The following is a 21,911-nucleotide window of genomic DNA, read 5'->3' on the forward strand; positions in this document are numbered from 1 at the left end:
ACTCCACCCAGAGAGATCATGTGATGTTGGTCTGGTCCGGGAATCGAACCCATGATCTCCTTCTTGGGAGGCAAGAGCGCATTGTGTGGCTTCTATACAGCAGGGCTGCTGTCATCAAACAAAAAAGTATATGGTTCAATAGCATTTATTATCTATATTAACAGTGACCATACCACGGTTTCCCACCGCGCTACCCATTTGTCCAAATTTTACGACTGTAACATGCTGTCCTATGTTTGCACTTCACGACAGTCACAGTTTGATGTACAGTTGACTGAGGTTTTGATTTGAAATGAATGAGTAAAGAGTGAGCTGGAGTTATGGCTGTAACCAGATCTTGTCTCCTGTCTGATTATTTATTACATATTAATACAAGTCAGAGCACTTGGTTACACTGCAATTTGAGGTGGTTGCTCTGGGCCTACTAAATCACATGTGAATTAAATTCAGTAAGTAAATTTGTGAACTTACTTACGACAGTGAGCCAGGGTAAGAGTTCTGTCCCGGAGAGGATCTTTGACCGCTCCTGCTGTTGAACTTTACCCCACAGTTTGGAGATGGTCTAAACAAGGTCTGCAGGTACTGTATAAGCCAGGACACTCAGTGTAACTGAATTCATTCTAGCAGAGCCATGATGCAGTGGTCCAGATTGGGACGAGTCCTACTGCAAAAACAGGTCAGTAACTTCCTATTAATACGCACAAGTATCAAGTATAAAGAACAGAATACACTAAAACATCACAACTTTATTATAATATTTTCATTTTAAATCTGTACTCACCAGCAGTAGCAGTAGCAGTGGCAGAACTAGTAATGTTAGTCAAATATGCTGTGTAGTGCATGCTGTGTGGTTAAACATATACTACAATGCAAAGAGTCCAAAGACCACCTCGGACCCACTCATGAGTACTACAGAAAATACACAACTATGACAGTAGATGAAACACTCATTTAAGTACATTTTTGGAGTCGAGAGCCGATTTTTATCTGGTTAAGCACTAGTTTGGACCCTATTTTAGACCATAGTTTGGACCATGATTTAGACCCTAGTTTGGACCATAGTTTAGACCTCAGTTAAGGCCCTAGTTTGGAGCATTGTTTGGACCCTGGTTTGGACCCTAGTTTAGACCCTGGTTTGGAACCTAATTTAAGACGTAGTTTAGACCCTAGTTTGGACCCTAGTTGAGACCCTAGTTTGGACCCTAGTTGAGACCCTAGTTAGGACCCTAGTTTCGACCCTAATTTAAGCCCTGGTTTAGACCCTAGTTTGGACCTGGTTAAGACCTAGTTTGGACCCTAGTTTAGACCCTAGTTTAGACCCTAGGTTGGACCCTAGGTTGGACCCTAGCTTGAATCCTAGTTTGCATCCTTATTTAGACCCTAGTTTGGACCCTAATTTAAATCCTAGTTTGGACCATAGTTTGGACAAGGTTAAGCCCTATTTTGGACCATATTTTAGACCCCAGTTTGGACCCTAGCTAGGACCCTTATTTGGACCCTAATTAGAGCCCTAGTTTAGACTCTAGTTTGGACCTGGTTAAGACCTAGTTTAGACCCTAAGTTGGATCCTAGTTTAGACCCTATTTCGGACTCCAGTTTGGACCCTAGTTTGTATCCTAGTTTGGACCCTAGTTTGGGCCCTAGTTTGAATCCTAGTTTGGACCCTAGTTTGGACCCTAGATTGAATCCTAGTTTGGACCCTAGTTTGGACCCTAGTTTAGACCCTAGTTTGGACCTAGTTTAGTCTTTGCTTAAATTATAAGTCCTGATGTACTTGTATTTATATGTCAAACTAAATGTTGAGCATTTACTTCTGAACAGTGGGTGCAATCCTGTTTTTGCTCTTATTCAGGTTCAGATTCGGTCCGGTTTTTGCTCCATGGCCCCGTCCCCAGACCAGGCCCTGTACGAGTTCCGGGTCTATGACGTCCAGCCGCACCTGTACACACGTTTCCTCCAACTGACCAATCAGAAGATTCACCTGAGAACCGCCCACTCACAGCTCATTGGATACTGGAGCGTGGAGTATGGAGCCCTCAACCAGGTCTTCCACATCTGGAAATATGGTACTAAACCTGGACTGAACTAGACCTAAAAAAAGAAGTGTTGATACTTTTACATGTGGTTAAAGAAGTACTCAATTTGGTAAAAGTACAGATACAGGAGTAAAAAGGGGTAAAAGTATCTCATAAAATAATTTACTTCAGTAAAAGTACTTTTAGAGTAAAAAAAACTAAAATGAATTCTCTTTATTAAGAACTGTGCTGATTTTGCTCACATGCTAACTATACAGCAGGTCTCAAACCAGGAAGGAAGGGGTTTCTTTTACTCTTCACTCAGCTCAATCTTAAAATGTTGTGGAGTAGTAGAACATAGTAGTACATAATAACACTCTCAAATGCAGTGAAGTAAAAATGTAAACTGTAGAATTGCCTGAAAGAGTAACTAAACACCAAGAAATGTATAAATGGTCACATTCATATAGCGCTTTTCTACCGTCAAGGTACTCAAAGCGCTTCACATCAAGGAACCAGTCACCCATTCACACCCCAGATGTACGCAGACACTGGGGGGCGAGTTGGGTTAAGTGTCTTGCCCAAGGACACAACGGCAGTATTAACATGAGGCAGCTGCGATCGCACCGCCAACCTGCGGGCCAGTGGATCTGACCGCTCTGACCGTTCGGGGAGTATAAATATATATAGTATATATGTATATATATATATATATATATATATATATATATATATATATATATATATATATATATATATATAGTATAAACATTCTTGGCATTATTTTGACATTCTAGACAAAATGTGTAGAAATTCAGACTTTAGAGTCTGAAACACGTCCCATTTGGCGTTTCCATAGACACTGCCTTCCCTTTTGCGTGTGGTACGTCACAGCCTTTGGGGTGGGGACAAGGGCCCGCTCACACGTCCGTAAACTGTCCGCTGGAGTTTGATGTTTAACTCGGAATTGCTTTTTTTCAACTGAACCGAGTTTGAAAAGGGTTTCTCCTTCCGTACATCTCACTGTGCTTCCTCAGGCGGTGACAGCCCTGAACAGGTACGAGGTGCAGAGGTGCGAGTAAGTCAAGTGAAGGCAAATGAAGGCAAGTGAAGGCAAGTGAAGGCGGCTGAAGCAGATTGAAGGCGACTGAAGGCGGCTGAAGGCGAGTGAAGGCAAGTGAAGGCGGCTGAAGGCTAGTGAAGGCTAGTGAAGGCAAGTGAAGGCGAATGAAGGCGGCTGAAGGTGAGTGAAGGCGGCTGAAGGCGAGTGAAGGCGAGTGAATGCAAGTGAAGGCGGCTGAAGGCGAGTGAAGGCGGCTGAAGGCAAGTAAAGGCGGTGAAAGCGGTGAAAGTGGAGAAGGCAGGGAAGACGGAAGAAGGCGGATGGCCATACAACACCTGTGCCAGCACTTGTAATCTGATGAGATCAAGGCGACTTAAGGCATCTCGCAAGGTGGTGCAGCTGCTGAAAAGCACCTTCATGGACAGCGCACTGACAGCTGATTGGACCAGATCTGTTTTGATCAGAAACGTAAGGTCCTACAGTCCTGCTCTGTTACTCCTCTTCATCCTCATCTCATCTGTCACTTTTATATCACAGATGAGACAGAGAAGGCTCAGGCTGTATAATACAGAGCATACACGCCGACGGAAACCAACGGAAAATCCAGTGGAAAATCCAGTGGAATTAGTCAACACAGGGCGACCTCCAGAGAAAATATGTTCTATATAGACAAAAATTTGGTTTTCAGGTCCAGGGAATCGGTGCAGTGTTGACTTGTTGGTCACGTGTACATTGGACATCTTAAGTCAATCAACTTTAGAGCATGATCGAGCGGCAAGATTTTCTGCTTAAGTGAAGTGCAATTACAATGTAAGTGCTGATCCAAGGCGAAAAGAAGCAAAAGTGGTTGGGGTGGAATACGGTGAATTGCTTGTGGGCAGAAAAGGCTTTGTTTAGCCCCCTTTAAATAAAGTAGAATTAGAGATAACTTTTTGTGCTATTCAGTGCTCCTGAATAAAAGCCGCTCCGAGATTTACAAAGCTGAACCTGTAAATAATCTGCAGGTGCCCACGTTTTAACATGAGATATTTACACTTGACGGTCTTGGGGCGCACCCGCTGCGCCTCGGTCTGCGCCTTGGTCTGCTGCGCCTTGGTCCGCTGCTGCGGAGTAGCTAATAGACTAATTTCTCAGTGAATATGAGTTGGATTGCAATAAAACACATTTTGAAGCTTAACAAATAGAAAACACACAGCTGTCCCCTCTAACTCCTCTGTCCTTGATGACTCTGTGTGAGCTGATTTGCCTGTGTTTGTGTCTTCACATCTGGTTCATCTGCTCCTGAGCTTGTGCTTAACAAGTGAGTGTTACTGTTGGAGAGATAACTCTGGACTGTGTGGACTGTAAGGTGCTAGTTCTGGGTTTGTAGAAGTCACTGCTCGGGAGTGCCTGCCAGAGCACTACTTAAGGCCAGGAAGGTTGATCGGAAAAGACGAGAAGATACAAGGTGCTTTTGGTAGCTTTATTTAGGCTCACAATTACACTCAGACAACACAAACACATACATATTTCTCCGCTTGTATACCTCGCCACAGGATCAAAGGAACAAAGGCAGAATGTAGCTGCTATGTAGTGTCACCAAGCCAAGGAACGTCCCGCCGGTGACAGCATAGGGTGGATCGGTGGTCGAAGACGTAATGGGGACATTCTTGTGTCTGATGCTGAAAGAAACACGGTCAGAGGAGTTATCGTAGGTGTCCCTACGGCGACGTCTGTGGATGAAGTTAAGGAGAATTTGACTGGAGCTGCGGTGGTGGACGCTGGGCGGTTGAAGGTGGCCCGGTCTGGGGTAGGATGTGACAGCTTGTCGGTAATGGTGGCACTTGAGGGGAGGTGCCTGCCTAGTGGGGTGTTCATTGGGTTCATGTGCCATGACGTTAGGCCATGTGTTCCACCGCCCCTCCGTTGCTTTGGGTGCCGGTGCTTTGGGCATGTTGCAGCGGTCTGTGGAGGGAGGCAAAGATGTGGTGGATGTGCAGGAGATCACGAGTATGGGAGGTGTGACGTGGGAGCAGAACTGGGGTGCTGTGGCTGTGGGGAAGAACATGGCTCTGCCTACGGGGGATGCAGGTTTGGCAGAAGAGCTGCTGAGGTGCATAAAATGGGGGTCTCTCGGGGTATATCCTATGCAGATGCAGTCGAGAGAGTTTCAAGTGGCGAGTTTGGGGTGAAAACAGAGAGAGGAGCCGGCGCTGCTCCCAGCCAGGGCGAGATGAGAGGGGCCAGCGTGGCTCCCGGGAGGTGTGGGGGTTTCGGGAGTGGAGGTCCCGGGTGTGCAGGTTCCGGAATTGATGGGAGTGCCCTGGTTGTGGATAGAGAGGATTTTGTGCTCTTTGTGGTGGATGTTGTTAACTGTGCTGCTCAGACTCAGGGTAGAGCTGAAAGGATCGGGATCATTGCTGGAGCTGCAGGGAGATTCCTTGGAACAAGGGAGCTTGATTGGGCAGATGTGGAGAACGGGCTGGGGGCGCTGGATGGGAGTCGGAGTGGTGGGGGTCTGCTTTTGGGGAGTCGGGGTGGTCGGGGTGGCGAGATGGGGGTGGGGGTGGTCTCCTGTCCTCGCCCAGTCTCGTAGACGCACGGCTACCAAGCAGCGACATCAGTGGAAATATTAAAGCCTATAGAATGGAGCCTAAAGAATAAAGCTGTACGGTGGAAGCACCGAACGTCAAAGAAGGAGAGGAAGATGAAGAAGAGTCTCCCTGGAATAAAGCCGGTCGGTCTCTGAATCAACGATGTCATAAGACACCCTGTGGTGCCGAAGCGCCTCTAGTGGTCACCCCATGAACTACAAGAGCATAGGAGCACAGGGGCAGCGGGGCCTTTTGTACAGTTACATTGTAAAATTGTGATATGATATTTACACAGAAAGATGATCAGGTCGGGCCAAGAAAGTTTCATTTCAATGCAGCAGGTTCTAAGTTGCAGACCGCCATATATCGCATGACTGCACTCCGCATGTACGTTTCACCGCATATAGATTCACTTCCTCATTAAACTCATTCTGCCATGAAGGAGTCTGATTATAATAAAACACAGCATTTTGAAGCATAAAATAAGTGACCACTGTCCACTGACATCTTCTTCTACAGTGTGTCAAATGCTTTCTTCTAGAGTGTCCCCCAGTGGCCATTAGCCAGTAAAATCGAAAAATAAATGTTTACTTCCTACCCTTGATTGTCGAACTTGTATTTCCCTCAGAGAGCTTCACCCAGCGTGCAGCGGTGAGGTCACTCCTGGCGAAGGATCCTGATTGGCTGGAGCAGTACATTTCCAAGGCCATCCCCATGCTCACAAAGCAAAACAATGAGGTGGCTCACCTATTACCTTGGCAACCACTGCAGGCACCAGCAAAAGAGGGGGGCGTGTTTGACTTGCAGCGCTTCCATATAAGACCAAAAGGGTGGGGCCTCTGTGGGCGGGGCTTGAAGGACTACGTCCAGTCCCAGCATTCACCTGGGCTCTGCCAAGTTATAGGAACTTTCAGCAACTACATCGGACAGAACAACATTGGTGAGCATGTGCACCTGCCCCTGTTTAAGTCCTGGTTTACTCCTGGTTTAGTCCTTGTTTAGACCTGTTTTAGACCTGTTTTAGACCTGTTTTAGACCTGATTTACCAGGCCTGGATTAGCATTAACTGCTTGTCTCTGTACAGTCCAGGTTCTGTGGTGGTTCAAGAGTCCAGATCATTGGGCTGAGGCCAGAGGCCGATGCCAGACGGGTAAGATTCACGTTATTGGATTATCAATACTACTCGTACCACTACTTTTAGTTCTAATACTATAGTGTTGTCAATCTATTATTGTCAATCTTAATGTCAATATTTGAACCTAAGTTTTTTTATATTATTACAATACAAGATTATTATTATTTTATTCAACTGTATAAACAAAAACACAGAACACAAGTTGTGAGTGTGAAAAAAGTAAATAAAAATAAACAACAATAATCAACTAAACATTCAAAAACAACACGATGGCATATTTAAATTAAAATAACGAACCCTAACTTGTCCAAAGTCTTTAAAATGAGTCAATTTCCTAATTAAGTCAGAATGTTATTTTTTCCCATTTGTTTGATGTTCGTTATACTGTCAGTCCAGTCCTTGATTGTTGGTGATGTTTGTGTCATCCATTTCTTTGTTATGGCTTTTTTTCCCTGCTGCCAAAAGTACATCCCAATGGTATTCATTCACTGTGTCCAGGGCAGGAGATAGGGCATAGTTCCAAAATTGAGTGGAATGACAATGTCAAAAATGGTCTGCAGTGCTTCCTTAATTTCAGCCCAAAACTTTTAAACCACAGGACAGTCCAATAATATGTGATAGTGGTTTGCCTCCTGCTGCCACAATTTCTCCAAGAGTCTGTATTTCCCCGTGAGTACACTTTGACATGAAGTTATTAAAAAACGTGTCACATTCTTCAAAAAAAAAATTCTCAAAACATGTGATCCTGTGGTCCTCCACAGGGATGTACAAACAACTTCCCACTCTTTGTTTGTCAAAACAAGACCACTCTCTCCCTTCCACTTTTTTCTAATATATTTAGTAGAGTAATTATCTAGATTAAAAAGGCATTGATATCATTTTTTTTGCCAATTTGAGAACTCAAGCGACTGTTATTCCCTTTTTTTTTTTAAATGCGCATGTGCACACTTACCCCCCACCCTCCTGTTCTTTCCTACCATCAAACCTTGTGTGGAAGCACGCAACAGCCCCGCTGCTACATGTGCTTTTGTTCATTAGCACATCTCTTGTCTCCACAGATTTCTGTCTCTTCTGAGCTCGAACACAGTCTTTTTCTGTCGTCATTTTTGTACTGTACACTGAAGGAATTCGCTAAACGCACACCGGCATATCAACCACGCATGCGCAGCCAGGGAAACGTGCTGCTATCATGGGAACAAGGCTGCAGGTGTGCAGCAGGACACAGGGAATTATTGACATGTGGGAGAACTACTCGGCTGTCTACGCCACGAGGAAATGAGACTCAGATTGCTCGCCAAAAATTCTCTGTTATTCCCTTAAGGCAGGGGTGTCCAAACTTTTTTCAATGAGGGCCGCATTTTGAAACTTATGTGGAGCAAAGGGCCACAAACAACCCAACAATGTCAAATTTGAAAAGTCATTCATTTGAAGTTTTGCATTTGACATAGTTTTGATGAGCCTCCACACCTTTCATAAGACTTGGAACATTATTATTAGGTTGCTATAACATCAAAATGCTTGAATTTTTCCAATTTTACAGTAAAAGTACTTCTATTTGTTGGTTGGGCCAACTTAGCAGGAAGCCGGAGGGCCAACAAAAATTGGTCTAAGGGCCATATTTGGCCCCCGGGCCGTAGTTTGGACATGCCTGCCTAAAGGTAACTCCTCCTTATTTGTATTCTGAGTGTGGAGCGGACATTCCCGGACTCCTTGTGTATTATCCTGGAAGATTTTAACAAGCCACGAACTACCAAAGTACAGACAGTTTATTAAAGTCCCGACCAGAGAGCAGAACACGCTGGATCACTGTTACACAACAGTCAGCAACGCCTTCTGCGCTGTGGCCCGAGCCGTGTTGGGCTCTTCAGACCATGTCACCTGATTCCCACATACACACAGAGGCTGAAGCTCTCCAAACCTGTAGTGAGGACTTCTAAGAAGTGGACCAGTGAGGCAGAGGAGGAGCTACGTGCGTGTTTGGACATTACAGACAGGGAGGTTTTCAGAGCTGCCACATATAATTTGGATGAGTACAAGAACACTGACGTCATACATTCAATTCTGTGAGAACAGCATTATACCACACCAAAGTCACCTTCAATAATGACAAACCCTGGTTCACACCAAAACTAAGGCAGTTGAGGCAGCAGAAGGAGGCAGTGTGACAGAGAGCACTATAAAAATGCAAAGTACGGGTTTAGCAGGGAGGTGTCGAGAGCTAGATCTCAGTACAATTCGCGTTCCAAACAAGGTAAACCCCAGCCCTTTTTTCTTTTTGATAATTGTAACAATACAGTTTTTTTTTTACCTTGCCATATAAGTCAGTGGATTTGTCGGGTGACCATTGACCAGAATCAAAAGCTCCCTCAGCATCCAAATTAATTATTATGGCTTATGTGTAAGGATCTTCTTATGTTGTCTTGTGTTTTTGTCGTTTGGTAATGAATTCTGTCTGATCATTGTGGATTAAGTTTGGGAATATTTGTAACGTTCTTTTGGACATTATTGAGGTGCATATACGATAGTCCACATTCAGAATAGAAATAGGTCTATATGAGGCACAATCCAATCGGTCCTTCCCTTCTTTTGGTATCAAGGATATGATCGCCTTCTTCTAACTAGGAGGAGTTTTTTTAAGTGCCCAGTTAAAAGTTGCCAAAAGGAAAGGAGTAAGTGTGTCTTTTAAAGCTTTATACCACTCTGAGGTGAACCCATCGCTCCCCAGATATTTCTTGTTCTTTAATCTTTTGATTGCACCTTGTATTTGCAAAACTGTTATTTCAGCTCCTATTTTTTTATTTTGTTTGTCTGACATAACAGGCAAATTAAGGGTGTCCAGAAAGAAATGTATATCATCTTCTTTATCACCTGGATTTTATAAGTATTTTATAGAAGGATTCAAATGCCGATTGAATTTGGTCTTGTTTGGTTAAAATTACAAAATGTGGCATTTTTTCCTGCAGATCTTTTGGAGGCTATGGCTATAATTTGTCCTCTCAAGACTGCTTTGGAAGCATCCCAAAGGATGGGCGGAGACATTTCCCCAATATCAGTTTCCTCCAGATCTGTCTTAATGTTGTTGGATGGATGGATGGATGGATGTTCTCTGTCATTCAAATGTTTCTCTTCCATCCATCCATCCATTTCCTTCCGCTTATCCGGGGCCGGGTCGCGGGGGCAGCATTCTAAGCAGGGACTTCTAAGACTTCCCCTCTCCCCAGACACTTCCTCCAACTCCTCAGGGGGAATCCCTGGGCGTTCCCAGGACAGCCGAGAGACATAGTCCCTCCAGCGTGTCCTGGGTCTTCCCTGGGGCCTCTTCCCGGTGGGACATGCCCGGAACACCTCCCCTGGGAGGGGCCCAGGAAGCATCCGGAACAGATGCCCGAGCCACCTCAACTGGCTCCTCTCAACGTGGAGGAGCAGCGGCTCTATTTCGAGCTCCCCTCGTGTGGCCGAGCTCCTCACCCTATCTGTAAGGGAGCGCCCAGCCACCCGGCGGAGGAAACTAATTTTGACCGCTTGTATCCGCAATCTTGTCCTTTCGGTCATTACCCAAAGCTCATGACCATAGGTGAGGATAGGACCGGTAAATAGAGAGCTTTGCCTTTCGACTCAGCTCCTTCGTCACCACAACAGTCCAATGGAGCGACTGCATTGTCTGCAGCCTGTCAATCTCACGCTCCATCCTTCCCTCACTCGTGAACAAGACCCCGAGATACTTGAACCCCTCCACTTGGGGCAAGGACTCCCCACCAACCTGGAGAGGGCAAGCCACCTTTTTCCGGTTGAGAACCATGGCCTCGGATTAGGAGTAGCTGATTATCATCCCAGCCACTTCACACTCGGCTACAAACCGTCCCATTGCATGTTACAGGTCCGGGTTTGATGGAGCCATCAGGACAACATCGTCTGCAAACAGCAGAGATGGGATCCTGTGGTCCCCAAACCGGACAGCCTTGACTGCGCCCTGTGATGGACAAGCCAGCCTCTGAGTCCCCGGTCTCTGCTTCCTCTTCGGAAGACGTAACGGTGAGATTAAGGAGGTCCTAAAAGTATTCCTTCCACCGTCCAACGACATCCCCAGTCGAGATCAGCAGGTCTCCACCCGCACCGCAAACGGTGTTGGTGAAGCACTGCTTCCCCCTCCTGAGGCCCCAGACGGTTTGCCAGAATTTCTTTGAGGCCAACCGATAGTCCTCCTCCATGGCTTCCCGAACTCCTCCCAGGCCCGGGTTTTTGCCTCTGTGATAGGGTGTGGACACCCTTGTGCTTGAACATGGTGTTCGTTATGGACAACCTGTGGCTAGCACAGAAGTCCAATTACTGAACATCGCTCGGGTTCAGATCGGGGAAGCCGTTCTTCCTGATCACCCCTCTCCAGGTGTCACTGTCATTGCCCACGTGGGCGTTGAAGTCCCACAGTAGAACAACGGAGTCCCCTGTCGGTTTACTGTCCAGTACCCCTCCCAAGGACTACAAGAAGGCCGGGTACTCTGCACTATCGTTCGGCCCGTAGGCCGCCACAACAGTGAGAGACCTGTCCCCCACCCAAAGGCAAAGGGACGTGACCCTCTCGTCCACCGTGGTGAACTCCAACACGTGGCGGCTGAGCTGAGGGGCTACAAGGCCACACCAGCCCGCCACCTCTCCCCGCGGGCATCACCAGAGAAGTGCAGCGTCCAGCCCCTCTCGAGGAGATGGGTTCCAGAGCCCAAACTGTGCGTGGAGGTGAGGCCGACCATATCTAGTTGATACCGCTCAACCTCCCGCACAAGCTCAGGCTCTTTCCCGCCCAGCGAGGTGACATTCCATGTCCCCAGCGTGTCCGGAGATCTGGTCGTCAAGGCCCCTGCCGTCGACTGTCGCCCAGATCTCTCTGCACCGGCCCCTTATGGATCCTCCTGCGGGTGGTGGGCCCACGGGAGGAGGCCCCATGTCGCTCTTTCGGGCTGTGCCCGGCCGGGCCCCGTGGGGAAAGACCCGGCCACCAGGCGCTCGCCGTTGAGCACCCACCCCAGGATTTTTCTCTTGTAAATTCATAATGTCTATTTTGTCTTTTTTCATTTTTGAAAAAATGTTATTCGTTTGATTGTGTTCAGTGCCTTTCACATTGAAGGATGCTACTTGTAACACTTCTGATGCCATTGGGTTGATTTTATTGATCCCACCGCTGACAACTTTTGAATATTTTTAACCTCTCTGGTCCAGAACAGCAAACAGACACAAGAACCATTGGAACACAAAACCACTGAAAGGGTAAAAAAGAAAACAAAAGGGTTCATGCTGGAAAGAGGCATAGAACCCAAAATATGATACAAAAAATATATATTAAAAGGGAGGTTAGTCCAATCCTAATGAAGGGCCCCCCCAAAAAACCTCCCCAGGAACTCCTGACACCAATCCTCAAAAAGAACTGGATATTTGACCTCATTCTGCAAGTGTTTTCAAATTTCACACAAATTTAATCTCCCACATTTGACACATTGATGAGTAGATTAATTTAGTCACAGAGTTTATGTACAAAAGCAGACAGCCAACATGAAGCATAAAGTCTGATGTTAAAAACAAATAAATCATGTCATCAGTCTCTTCAAATTAACAGAAATGTATCACCATGTGACCACAACCCGAACTCACATGCCCCACACTGGATGCTCCATCTTTGCATCTTCCTGAGGAGCACCTCTGCTTCTCGTGGTGTTCTGAGCACATGTTTTTACCTTCAAAAGTCACCAGAAGAGTAGTGGGGAAAGATAATCCATTTCTAGGTTTTCTCCTCCTGAGCTCGATTTGGTTGAACCTTTGTCGTTGTTGATGAACCTTGTATGGAATGTCTGGAGCAAAGAAGACACGCTTGCCTTTTTACTGGAGGTCTCCTTTAACCCTTGCAGCCTTCAAGACACATTCCTTCACACGATCGCGAAGAAACCTCATTTCAGGCCTCGTGGTTTATCAGCTGCGGGTCTTGGTTTGCCCAGGTAATGTGCTCTTTCTATTGTGATGGGAGGGAGTTCAACTCCTGAGCCAACAAGGAGCTCAGGAATAATCTTCTCCAAAAAGCTTTCTGTATCCTTTCCTTCTTCTCCTTCTTATAGGTCCACAAGCCTCAGTTTAGGATGATCTGGACTCCAAATCCAGGATCTCATTTTTCATATTATTGTTCTCCCGACTCCAGCGGTGTCACCCTGGCCCACTACGCCTCCATCCCTTACGTCTGCAAATCGCTCACATTATCTGAAACATGCTGCTCGACTTCCTACATGCGTGCTCCGTTTACTCCTGCTGCCTGTAGCTCAGCGGCTACTGCAGCAGATAGCAATGGCCGCTATCATTTCCACTCTGAGAGACACAATATCACGCTGCATTTCCCATCTTATTTCATCATGAATATTAGCTGATGATTCGTCAAATTCTCTCCCCCTTCCGATGCAAAGAAGTTGCCAGAATCTCCATCTGGGCCGGTGGGACTCCCAAGTCTCTGGTGGGGAGGGACTGTGTTTTTCCACGTCAGGTTTGCTTGCCACGTTAGCCACGTTAGCCGCGCTTGCTTTGCTAGCTTGTGATGCAAGCTGTTTTCCAATGGGGCCATGGACTGTCAGCTTTGCTTGCAAACAATGATTTTAAAGTGTTTTGCAGCGGTGGTGGGAGGTGCATCAGCTCAAAGCGTCGCCATAACCTGGAAGTCGGAATGTACTGTATTTACACTAGAGAGAACATTTTTTTCAAAATCCTTCTGCTTCCATTCGTTGTACTTTTTATATTGTACATTCTATACATTAAAAAAAAAAAAAATCTACTCTTTGACCCTCTTCCAATGTTTTGTGAGTGGACTTGCGGTTACTCCAAAAATGTTAATGCTCTCCTCTCTTTATTTCTCTAGGTGGTGTTCCTTGTCTAACACTAGGTGTTCAAGAATCACATGCATGCTCTAATAACAAAGCAAGTCAGTGTGGGTCCAACAGCCTTAAGGCAGATTTCATTTACAATAGAAAACAATCGGAAGTTGAGCTGAGGTGAATTGATGTGTTACTGCATTGGTGAGGCGCCGCCATAAAGCTGGGGAGAGGGAGACAAAGTGACAACGAAACAGGATTAAAAAAAAAAAAAAAGATCCATTTCCATTACAGAAAACACCCAACAAGTATCACCAATAACTATAAATAAAGTCACCCTCTTATATAAGCCCAAATCCTCCCAAGCAACCTAAAGACCGACACCAACTGCAGGGCTATTAGAACCCGGAGTAAAATATACAAAATAAACTATAAGAAATGGCAATCAGCACTGAGCCTGTAAGCACAGTTAGTATTAACAGTTTAATTACATTCATAACAAAATCATAGATAAAAGCATACATTTAAAACACTGGACTGTTAAGATTTTAAATTGTATAATACAAAAAGTATTTTTCACCAAAGGTTAAAGAATTACAAAAATATAATAGTTTGGCTCACCAGAAACCACCATGTGCTCAACCCTGCTCAGGAAAAGGAAGTGAATCGGTTCACCTCTGACTCACATAACCAAGCTTACCCTTCCACACTACGGTTTCTAAGGAATTATTCTTGGAATCCTTTGCTTCACAATGTTCACTTGATCTTAAGTCAAATGTATGTCCAGGAGTTTATTTTTATTTTTGTAGAATGTGAAAATGTTAAAAATGTTAAAAATAACGTCTTCTCTGTTTCAGCTCTGAACGCAGTTCAACATCTGGAATCAGTCACAAACAAACTACTGTTCCCTCTGCAATTCTCCCCAATGAAATAAATCAGGACAAACCCCAGAAGTTGTGGTTATTTCTATCATATAAATGAATCACTGGATTGTCTATATTGATTTTGAACAAAACACACGCAACACACAGCCATATAATGAATGCAGTCACATTATGTCAGAGCACTTTTCCATCTTCTTGGGGCACTAAAAGATCAGGGTTGAGGATTACTGTGCTGAGGTTACTAGGTGAGGCATTATTTTTATAAATTATGTATTATGAATAAATAGTGGGAGATATATTGAAAAACATCCATCCTCCATCCATTTTCTACCGCTTGCTCCCTTTCGGGGTCGTGGGTGACTGGAGCCTATCCCAGTGACTTCGGGCCTTAGGCGGGAAACACATGGGGAAATTTCATTGGTGCAACGCAGGTAGATACAGAGGTATATCATCATTGAGATAATCTAAAATCAAGATTATCATTTGGGTCAATATTGTCCACACATATTTGAATGATGATAAGCATTTTCAGGAAATGACGAAATATTATTATTTTGTGCTAATTCTGTTCTTTTTACCACCAAGTTAATATTTGTCGATCCAAGTACCACCAGTGGGATATACAATAAGGATAAACTAGGTCTAAAATAATACTAAACCTGGTCTAAAATGAATTGCAACAAGTAGAGTTAACTTAGGTAAACATTTAGATATGTAGGGTATTCTTACTAGTACAAGTACTGTAAGGTTATGAATGTCCTCCCACTTGTGAAAGAGGGGGGCATTCAAGGTTAATATCGATTAAAGATTGTTCAAGATTTCAAACATGACACACTGCATAAGTGTGGGTATGTTTGATATCATATTTTAAGAGTAAATTGGCACCAGCTGTATATTCGGCATTTAACAACTCTATAGTCAAATATCTAAATTAAATTGATTAAAAATGTATTTGCTCGTTGATCTGAAGGTTTGTGAGAACGTAACTGTGACATTGACCCCTTTTCTGGAAATGAATGAACACTTGTGGTTTATGTGGTTTATGAAGATTTATTGACTAAATAATTAAACAGATGTATGAATTTGGAATATGAAAATTAGTCGATAACAGATGGAAACGCTAGACATGATTGTTCTAGATCCATCTAGTTGTGTGTTAGAGTTAATTCTAAGATGATATTATCAGCCATTCTGTGAAGTGCATTATACGAACGGAACCAGAAGCTGTGAGGAGATGGGCCTGCGTGGAGTCCGAGAGCCTGTGTGTCCGTGTCGCCTCCAGGCTTCACTCAGGGGTCACACTCCATACGATCCACACGCTGGCCAGAGCAGGCCTGCTCTGGAGTTCTCCCTGGCTCTGAGGCATTCCTCAGACAAAAAGGCTGTTGCACTGATTCACCGGTGAGGCTGGTCTGAAAAGACTGTCCTGGACTTGAAAAGTTGCAAAAAGGTCCTTTGCTTGATTTTGCATGATGCAGTTTCAATCACGTCTAAAAACGGGCACAGAATTCTTAGTTTTGGGAAAGAAAGTTAGCTTGTGGTTTTGGATCGTCTTTGTCCCGTAGCTAAGCTTAGCTTAGCATCGCTAGGCCAGAGATGGGCCCTCATCTCCCAAGGTCCGGTCTCATGGACATTCCTGGTGGAACTCTCTGGTGGAGTTCCTATGGAAAACTGAGTGGAACTTTCCTTTGTCCCTCTTTTTGGCGCCGTGGCTCAGCCAATCAACACGCATGCTGAGTCAGAGCTTGATAAGAGAAGAAGGTCTGGAGGAATAGAGCCGTTTGTTCAGAATTAACATTAGGCCACATAGTTACAATAGAAAAATTATCCACAAGACATGTTATAAAACAGTTAAATGAACATGCAGAACACAATATCATTATGTACAGAAAATTCACATCTGTAACCAGATGATTGTTTACTAAAACCGCAGTATTTTTTGCGTTTTAGCTTTTTGTCTTTGGAGAGAAAATGACTCACTGAGTTAATTTTCATCCAAAAGAAGTTATTCGATACAAAAAGTTATTTCCAACGTTCAAAGCGTCTCTGCTCCTGCAAATGCCATAAATCTCCACACGGGGGTTATTAGTGAGAACACCATAGCTCGCATTCCTGTCACCATGGCAACATGAAGATCTGCATATCCTACAGCTATCTGTACTTTTCGAAAGTACATTTTATACTGAATACTTTATTTTATTTGGAAAATGCATTCTGTCTTCTTTTTCAAATAAAATTTAGCTAACCCTAACCCTATAGACTTTAAGCTCAGAGCAATTGTTCCACAATCGTGTGATGTTGCTAAAATATTACTTCACTGTCAAAAATGATTAGAAAACCTTGCTAATTTTCTTAGCAAGGTTAGCAAAATTGCTAAGAAAGTGTCAACACAATACAAATACCGATTATCAGAATAATTTGTAGTTGTCCTTCAATGCTCATATACCTTTTGCTTTTCCATCATGTTTTAGAACTTTTAAAAAATTACCAAAAATGTACAAAAAGCTCACATGATATCTGGTGAGCCACACAATCCAAACAAAGTGACTAGTACTGCGAATGGGATACAAATTTAAGTAGCAGGGCGAAGTCTGATTAATTCCAACTGAATCTGATGTGAAAATAGATTCATTTCCAATAATTGTTTACAAAAAAAAGCACTGCTGTATAAAAGTAAAAGGAGCCAAACGTAATGCTTAAACTTGTGCAAAAGGGCCCTATATTTTTCCAGGATTAAACTGTACTGGAAAAGATAAGAATGTTATTACATCTTCTTAACTGATCTTGAACCCAGGACATTCTGTCTGACACGTACCCTTCTCCTCTCCTCCTTGCCTAAAAACACTTTGTCTAGCTCCAGTGCCTAGGCGGTAGCTTGCCTGAACAGCCATTCCCAACACGTTTTGGCAAACTATTTATCAAAACTGTGTATGGGTCTGGGGCTCGACCGCTGCGGTTCAATTTCTAGGGCGGGGTTTAGAGAGCAGAGACAGAACCAATCACATAAACCCAGAAGTGACGCAAAAAACGCGACACACTTAACCGGATATTACGCAGCCCATGTCAACAAGGCTCCGCGTTATCCATGTGTTATCCGCATTGTTCCATCTCAGAACGCTAGTTCATCTCATGGTTTATCATGGCAAGTAGAACAGAGACAATTGTAAATGACTTGTGTCGGTTTTGTCTCAAAAATCTTCGTATACGCGGCGTAATTGGAAACTCTTCTCAGATTTTTCATCGGACTAAGGATGAAAAGCCTCTTTTCGAATGACTTGCGGAACTGGTATTGGCAATATTGGACACAGCGAACAGGTCCACACGAATCTGTAAGGGCTGCTTAACTTTCGTTGCACGTTTGGAACAGGACCGAACAACATTTAATTCATGGAAAACACAAGAGACAACGGAAGATCCATCAACATCAGCTACTGACAACAGACAAAATTTCATGATGTCAAAAACAAGGAGCGATGTTCAATTAAAATCTACAGACAAAAGACAACGTTATACGCCATCAAAAACTCTGAGAGCTTCAAAGAAGATTTGCCACGGCCCCGCTCCCTCTGAATCAAACACACAGAGAAGCATCACGCAGGTACAGCTTAAATTATTTAGTATGTATGATCATTATACATTTATTGTTATCGCTACATTTACCAACATGTTTAATTAGGTTTCAGGAATTAGGAATTAATAGCATACTTTTAGACGTTGTTAAAATAAGTTAAGTTAAACTTTGTCCACCCATTTGCCACTGCGCTATATTCACTCTATTGAGTTGCAGATGACGTCACAAAAATGTCTAGGCCATATATAATACAGAGATGGGGACAGCTAAAATTTATATTTTTTAAATGTAGTTTTTTTGTAACACAATAAATACATTTTGCATTGTATTTGGTCTAGCTCTGTAATAAAATAATAAGGTAAATAACTTGTGAATTTGCCTTTTCAGGTGCTTTTTGACTAAATAAAATGCATGTAACAGGACAATCTTGTGTCGTGGAATTTATCTTCTAGCAATTATCAAGAAATAAAGTAAAACACTAGAACAGAGTTGACCTTTCCCCTTTTAAGAGTTGTTCCTTGCTCTACAATTATAGATTAAGGGTCAAGCTGATGGTCACATGACCTACTTCAATAGAAAATGAAGGCAAATGGCATCATTATATCAAAGGAAAAGATTGCACTCGCAGACCACATTTGCATCAAGTCAGTTCACACCCTCTTACTTCCGAAAAACAATGCCCTAGTGTTAAAGTCTTGGGCACTCCACATGCAGAACGCGAGAAGCCTCTGATCAAAGGCTGTGGGGCCTTGTGAAATCTCTGATCGAAGGGGCTGGCAGGGAGGGATCAACAGGGGGTCCAAGGCGGTCCATGTCATATGGGAACTCGAACCGCGTGAAACAGGATCAAATAAACTTCCCACAAAGACAGAAGGACCATTTCAAAATACAAATTTTCCATAACACTAGCTCTAGATCTGGTTTAACAAAAAAACCTATTGTAGAATCTGAAAACTATTTTGAAACTGATTATTTGGGTTTTTATATGTATGTAGGAGAAATGTATTCTGATACTTTTAAATTAATCTGGGTATTGTCTGTTTTTGTTTCAGGTTATTTCCCAGTTCCCAAGCAAAACTGTTGTTAAGATTTCCTCCCATGCAGAAGCAGGCATCATTCAGCATGTAACAAATCAAAATTGGAAAACTGCAGCCAATTTAATTTCATCTCATCAATTTCTTATGCTAGAAATTAAAAGCGAATACTGCAGTCAATAAATGAAGAATGTCAAAGCCTAACAAAATGTGATAATGACTTCATACTCTGGAAAACAACACCTGAGGACCTTGGCTAATTTTCGTTTGAAAGGCTGCAGCAGGACCTGGAGCGCCTTTCTCCCTTTCTGTTTTCCATCTTCAAAGAAATAAGTTCCAACCGTTTGCTCACGGCACTCTCTCTATTTCCCTTAGAGGGAGATGGCCAAAAATGTCAGCCTTTGCCTATTATGTTAATAGTATTCTTCAACATGGTGGTACCAAGAAAGCAGCTTTTACCAGGCTTTGTAAACTTGGAATAACAACAACATATGCGAATGCCGTTGGGAAGCAGAAGGAATTTGCCGCAAGATGTGGAGAGGCTTTACAAACTCTTAAAGTGGAAAATGAACTCTTTCTACATTCTCAGACTGAAAGGGACAACATGGCATTAGGCAGTGTGCATAAAAGCATGGAGGATCTAATGTTATCAGGTGAGGGGTCTATTTATCATAGCGTCAAACTGTGAATTATTACAAGTCATTGTCAGTTGATTTTATTTGTGTTTGTTTCTACTCAACAGACGAGCGCGATGACATAACTGCACTAGGAATGGAAAAGTTCCCATTCAGCTTTTTGCCATGCTGGGAAACATCAAACACAACTTCCAGTTTGTCTTTGTCTCAATGTAGTCTGCCGCCAACCTACACAATTGTGTTTGATAACTTGGACTTCTACATGAAGGCTCACCACCAGTCTGTAGCACACAGCGACAAGTCATTACACTGGATTCACCATATTGCTGTGGAGGATCGTATCCAGATAAACCACCTTCCAAATGCCCGGCCCAAAGTTGACATCTCAACATATGATCTTGGTCGGTCTCTACCAGGATCTAAAGTACAAGAGCACATTCGTCGAGAATTTATTGTGTTGGGAAGTGGACTCCTGACACAGTACTTGCATGCCTTTAAACCGTTGGCAAATGTCGTGGTCAATCACATGCCTCATCAATATTCAGAGGAAATGTCCCATCGCTCTACAGATGTAAGTTAAACAAATTAATTGTTATATTATATAAAGTTATAGTTTTATAAATAATTAACTATAGTTTTATTGCAATATTCTTTATTTCTATTATTCAGTACCCTCTTGGTCTACTGTTCAAATATGAAAACAAAACGGGGGAACCGGTGGACGTCCTTCAACATCTCCAAAAAGAGTAAGCCCGAGTATACATTTGCTAAGTCATATAAGGAGATAAAATCTAAATGACCTCCTGACAATACATATATTTGTTCAGGTATGTTCCAAAGGGACCCACGGGAGTGTCATCAGTTTTAGTAGGTGGTGACCGGCTGACTGAGGCAAACTGCAAGAATATACAGTCGGCATTTGCTGATGGAGCCACAGAAGAAGATCTACTTGAAGGACTTGCATTTAAGTTTGAGGACTGGCACGCAGTCAGATACCTCATGGAGGTGAGTGTCATTACATTAGGGTTAGAAGACCCAGGACACGCTGGAGGGACTACAGCTGGCCTGGGAACGCCTCGGGATCCCCCCGGAGGAGTTTGATGAAGTGTCTGGGGAGGAGGAAGTCTGGGAGTCCCTGCTTAGACTGCTGCCCCCGCGACCCGGCCCCAGATAAGCGGAAGACAATGGATGGATGGATACATTTGTTGATATGTTGATATGAACTGTTCATATTTTTCCATATTTCTTTTTACTCTGTAGATCCATTACAAAATATTCTTCCGGCAAGACTCTGCCAGGGATCATGGGACTGTTTATGCAAACATGAATGTTTTGAGGTACATTTTTCTTTCAAAAACCTATTGTGATACACTTTCGCAATGTTTTTTTTTTATTTATTTTTTTATGCAAAGACCCTAACTAAACTCTTCTTTTCTGTTTTTATATACAGTACACATCTACGACAACATGAATTGTCTAGATGCTTCATGAATTGATATTACAGTCCTGCCACCATGAATTTCGGCACAGTCTTGTATTGTTATTTCTAGTCATAAGAAAAACGTACCGTTTAAAAAACGTTTAAAAGTACTTTGTATACACTACGAAGACTTCATAATGTGCAAAGCAATACATTTAATGTATTTTTTCCCATGTTATATCTAGAAATGCCAGAGGACTTCATTCCGGGGGACATCTACTCGGGTTGTACACAGGAAAAGAGGCACTGGCTACATTAAAAAACAGCTGAGGTGGTGGACAAGTATGTGATGCTCGGCGATGTTGGAGCAATATGTAAATGTACCAAAAGGGCCTTTTACCTGTCGCCAGGAGGGATGTACCAAAAAGTACATGTCGGAAAAGACGCTTAAAAAACACGAGGTGGACAAACACAACCTGTTACCCCAGTTGAAAACAAGCACCCCAGATCATATTCAAGAACATTCAGAAGCAAGATTAGGCTTTGGGTTTGTCCTGCTCAACATGCTTGATGCCGTAAAAGAAGGTGATGGAGGACGTCTCATGCGTCTGTATCAGGTGGCACTGCTGTTTTACAAAGCCTATGGTAATTCCAATTATGCTTACAGCACGTTCCTCCTAACACTTCAGCTTAATGCCACATTATCCCCACGCATGGCACACAGTGCAATGTGGAACCGCTTTTG

At 43.5% G+C, this 21,911-nt stretch overlaps 2 protein-coding genes across 2 annotated transcripts; both read left to right on the plus strand.

Annotated features, from left to right (window-relative positions):
• The first annotated feature begins 587 nt into the window (after window positions 1-587).
• nipsnap3a (nipsnap homolog 3A (C. elegans)) lies at window positions 588-14,575 on the plus strand. Its single transcript, XM_072459625.1, has 5 exons — window positions 588-676; window positions 1,853-2,066; window positions 6,280-6,591; window positions 6,736-6,801; window positions 14,480-14,575. The coding sequence occupies exons 1-5, from the start codon at window positions 632-634 to the stop codon at window positions 14,554-14,556; spliced, it is 714 nt and encodes a 237-aa protein (XP_072315726.1). The 5' UTR covers window positions 588-631; the 3' UTR covers window positions 14,557-14,575.
• Window positions 14,576-19,076: 4,501 nt separating this feature from the next.
• Window positions 19,077-21,309, plus strand: LOC140372501 (uncharacterized). Its single transcript, XM_072459612.1, has 6 exons — window positions 19,077-19,764; window positions 19,854-20,317; window positions 20,416-20,492; window positions 20,574-20,751; window positions 21,007-21,083; window positions 21,197-21,309. The coding sequence occupies exons 1-6, from the start codon at window positions 19,503-19,505 to the stop codon at window positions 21,240-21,242; spliced, it is 1,104 nt and encodes a 367-aa protein (XP_072315713.1). The 5' UTR covers window positions 19,077-19,502; the 3' UTR covers window positions 21,243-21,309.
• Window positions 21,310-21,911: the final 602 nt, after the last annotated feature.

This window comes from Eucyclogobius newberryi, unplaced genomic scaffold (genome assembly GCF_026437365.1).
Source record: "Eucyclogobius newberryi isolate DKJ021-1_F unplaced genomic scaffold, fEucNew1.0.hap1 SCAF_24, whole genome shotgun sequence".
Taxonomy (NCBI): domain Eukaryota; kingdom Metazoa; phylum Chordata; class Actinopteri; order Gobiiformes; family Gobiidae; genus Eucyclogobius; species Eucyclogobius newberryi.